The following is a 3645-nucleotide window of genomic DNA, read 5'->3' as shown; positions in this document are numbered from 1 at the left end:
TGTAGATGCAAGAGAGGAATTTGACAACAAACCAATTTGGATGGGAAACAGACCCACCCGGGAGGATCCTCCTTCCCAGGCCTAAACCATTATGACCTATCAAATCTCAATCTGTCTCAGTTGTTTGGTGGTTCTCATTTCTTTATCTCTTCTATTCTTTGTTCTAATGGCCTTGGAGTCTGGCTAAATTGCTTGATTGACACCAGAGCCCAAGGGCACCTTTTTCTGAATTCCAAGGTTGTTTCCTCTATTTCTTTAGCTCTATGGATACCCATCTGAAAGCTGCCCTACAAGGTTAATGTCAAAGGTTTTCAGGACCAGATCATTTTGCCAGTGTCATAATATATTCAACTCTATATGATTATCAATGGCAGAAAGATACTCAACTGCCCCTTTGTGATTGTAGACCTCAGATCTCAAGACTGTATCATTGGTATCAAATGGTTGAAGTGCTTCAAACTCAAGCTTGATACGGATTGTTCTTGGCTTATCTGGTCAGACAAGTACCCTGTTACATACAATCCTGCCGCACCTATTCTCATGACGCTGAATCAACCCATCCACTCTGACAATGTTGCCCTGGACATCAAGCGTTGCAACAAGCTATCGGAACAGGAGGACTATTGGGATTGTAACAGCCCATCCCAGACTATCAATAGGATTTGTGGACTGATTTGTGCTCCTAAGTTTTGGAAGGTACCTTTTGTAATGGAGGTTGCAAAGCCTACACCAGAAACCTTCCAATCTGCATCCAAAACACCTCTAACACAACCTACTTTCCAAATTGCTCTTCTTTCCGCAAATGCTTTTCACTTTAAAATAAAACAGAAACAAAACGAGTTCTTCATCACCAGCATGTATGAAATTGAGCAAGTGCTGGAGGAGACCTACTGGATGACCCCAAAAATGCCCATCTGGTCCAAGAACGTTTACTACCCTGTTACCACCACTATTGGGATGTATTCAGTAAGACAGCAGCTGAGGAGCTCCTGGAGCATTGACCATACAATCATAAGATTATCCTGGAGGAACCGCTACCCAACAGCTACAGTCCACTGTACAAGCAGAACGTGGAGGAGTTAGAAGCCACCAGACTGTTTGTCCAAGAGCAACTATACAACAGCTGGATTGAACACAGTTGGAGCCCTTTTGCCTCTCCCATCCTATGTGTTCAGAAACTTAACGGAAGCCTGCGTATTTGTGTGGATTACTGGAAACTCAATAACCCAACTCAAAAGGACATCTATCCAATACCATGCATAGATGAGCTACTAGCTCAACCATCAAAAGCCAAGCTGTTCACCAAACTTGATATCCAAGCTGCTTTCAACAGAATCTGTATGGATCCTGCTTCTGAAGAGTATACTACCTTTTGGACCCAATACAGAACTTACAAGTGTAAAGTCCTCCCCTTTGGACTTTGCAATGGACTGGCCACATATCAGTGATATATGAATGATGTGCTGATTGATTACCTCGATGAATTTGTCATAGCCTACCTAGATGACATCCTGATCTACTCCAAAGACAATGAGTGTCATGAGTGCCATGTCAATATGGTACTGGAATGCCTCTGAGCTGCCAAACTCCAAGTCAACATCAAGAAAAGCAAATTCCATGTCACACACACCAAGTACCTGGGCTACATCTTAACCAACAAAGGCATTGAAGTAGATGCTGACAAGGTGGAAGCCTCACGCAACTGGGAGCGACCCACAGCCATAATGGGTGTGAAATCCTTCCTAGGCTTTACCAGATTCTATCGCCAATTTGTTGCTGAGTTTTAACATATTGCCAAACCGCTCATTGCACTTCAAAGTCCTGCTGTGCCCTTTGTATGGACTGAGGATTGCAAGGCCAGTTTCCAACGGTTGAAATTTGCACTGCTATCAATTCCAACGCTGTGCCATTTCACACCTTAATACAATACAAAAGTGGAGACCAACGCCTCCAATGGTGTAATATGTGAGAGGGGGCCAGCTGGGGATACCAACTGCTCTCTGAGATGGAAGGATTGGTGGAAGGATGGTTCAGGCTTGTTGGAGATAAGGGTGTATAAGAGACCAAGTGTGGGGATACCACAAGTGGTAAAAAGGATAAGTGATAAAGAAGGGATCAAGTGTAGGGATACGACAAAGGATCAGTGAGGAGTGAGTTGAGGAATGAATTGAAAGGTGAATTGAATTGAGTTGCAAGCATGAGTTATCTGAGCAGGAGGGCAGGCTGCCCTTATAGACAGACTGCTGGCTCCTGAAATGTTCTAGATACATTGGCATTTGTAATCATTTGTAATCATTTGTCAGCAACCAGAAGATTCTGTGTTGTTCCATGATGTTCCATGAGGTTCCATGGGTTTCCATGAGGTTCCATGAGGAGTGACTGGGTGGATTGTTATTGGCTGCAAGCCATGTCAGGATGACACTTGAGCATCCACCACATTCTCCAGACCTTAACCCTATCAAGCACCTCTGGTGGGCATTGAAACAAGCCATGCACCTGTTGCAATTCATGCCTTAAGCAAAGCTTGTAGACACTATTTGATTGGTTCTTGGGGAGGAGCAGAGGTACAGGGAGTCTGTAGGGGTTTGACAGTCACCTAAGCAAGGCTTGGGTGGTCAGGGGTAGACTATCCAGGCGGGTTGTAATAACCTTTGTAATAGTCAGGTAGTCATCTAGTCAAAGACCGTGGCAACTGGTTGCAATGAGTAGTACAGAGTATACTGTCTGGCTCAAGAGCAAGTGAGATTCCAATAACAAAGCTGATTGACAAGGTTGAACATGATGCCATAAGGGCAGCATGTCTACTTGCTATATAATTGAGCAGAGGATTGCTCAGATTGCTTGGTACTGACTATACTGATTGTACCAAGTATACTGCTTATGTTGAGTATACTGCTCGTACTGAGTATACTGCTCGTGCCAAGTATACTGCTCGTGTTGAGTATACTGCTCATGCTGAGTATACTGACCATACCGAGTATATTGCTTGTGCTGAGTATCGCCAATGCAGCCTCACTGCTTGGGTTGCTTGAGTTGCTCAACTGAGAGTGATGATCATACTGAGTATTGCCGACGCAGCCCACTGCTTGGGTCAATCAATACTACAGTTCCTTGGCTCCTCTCGTATTGTTACATAGTCCTGTTTGTTCAGTGTTGTTGTGGGTTGTCCTTTGATTGTAACAGCACCAAGCCCACCCTGAGTTTGATATACTAGGAGGTGGCCAAGAGCAATGGGATCAGTTCTGGGAGGCTTTGAAGGAGGTATAGTTGTCCATCCCTGATAGCCTGATCTGCAATGTTATTTACAGTATGCCACAATGTTTAGCTGTAATAGAAAAAGCGCATGGTTACCAGACTAGATATTGACACCTTTCAAGTAAATTAAGCTATATATCATCTAAATTGGTCATGATTTGATGGTGTTAGAGCTGGTTGAAGATAGGGTGCAAAGCGCTTGGTGATGCTGATAACCAAGGTGGGACCAAACTAAGCCACTAGTACTGTAGCGTGTTGGAGTATTTGGATGATGTTGATGTCCGCCTGTATGCCAATATTGACCTGGAACAATGTCAATTCAAGCTGTTGTTCCTCTAAGATAGTTTGAAGCTCAACATTATTAGTATCCTGACTTTTTGTGGTGTTGTG

General features: G+C 43.8%; 1 protein-coding gene across 1 annotated transcript; it reads left to right on the top strand.

The window, feature by feature from the left end:
* Positions 1-345: 345 nt before the first annotated feature.
* BU25DRAFT_355159 (uncharacterized protein) lies at positions 346-1083 on the top strand (the record flags this gene model as incomplete). The annotated part of the gene is made up of 1 exon (XM_033703553.1): positions 346-1083. A coding segment is annotated over one exon (738 nt), but the record flags the coding sequence as incomplete, so codon positions are not given.
* Positions 1084-3645: the final 2562 nt, after the last annotated feature.

Source organism: Macroventuria anomochaeta (genome assembly GCF_010093625.1).
Source record: "Macroventuria anomochaeta strain CBS 525.71 unplaced genomic scaffold BU25scaffold_67, whole genome shotgun sequence".
NCBI lineage: Eukaryota > Fungi > Ascomycota > Dothideomycetes > Pleosporales > Didymellaceae > Macroventuria > Macroventuria anomochaeta.
Note: the sequence above shows the minus strand (reverse complement) of the source record. Positions and strands in the feature narration are given on the sequence as shown.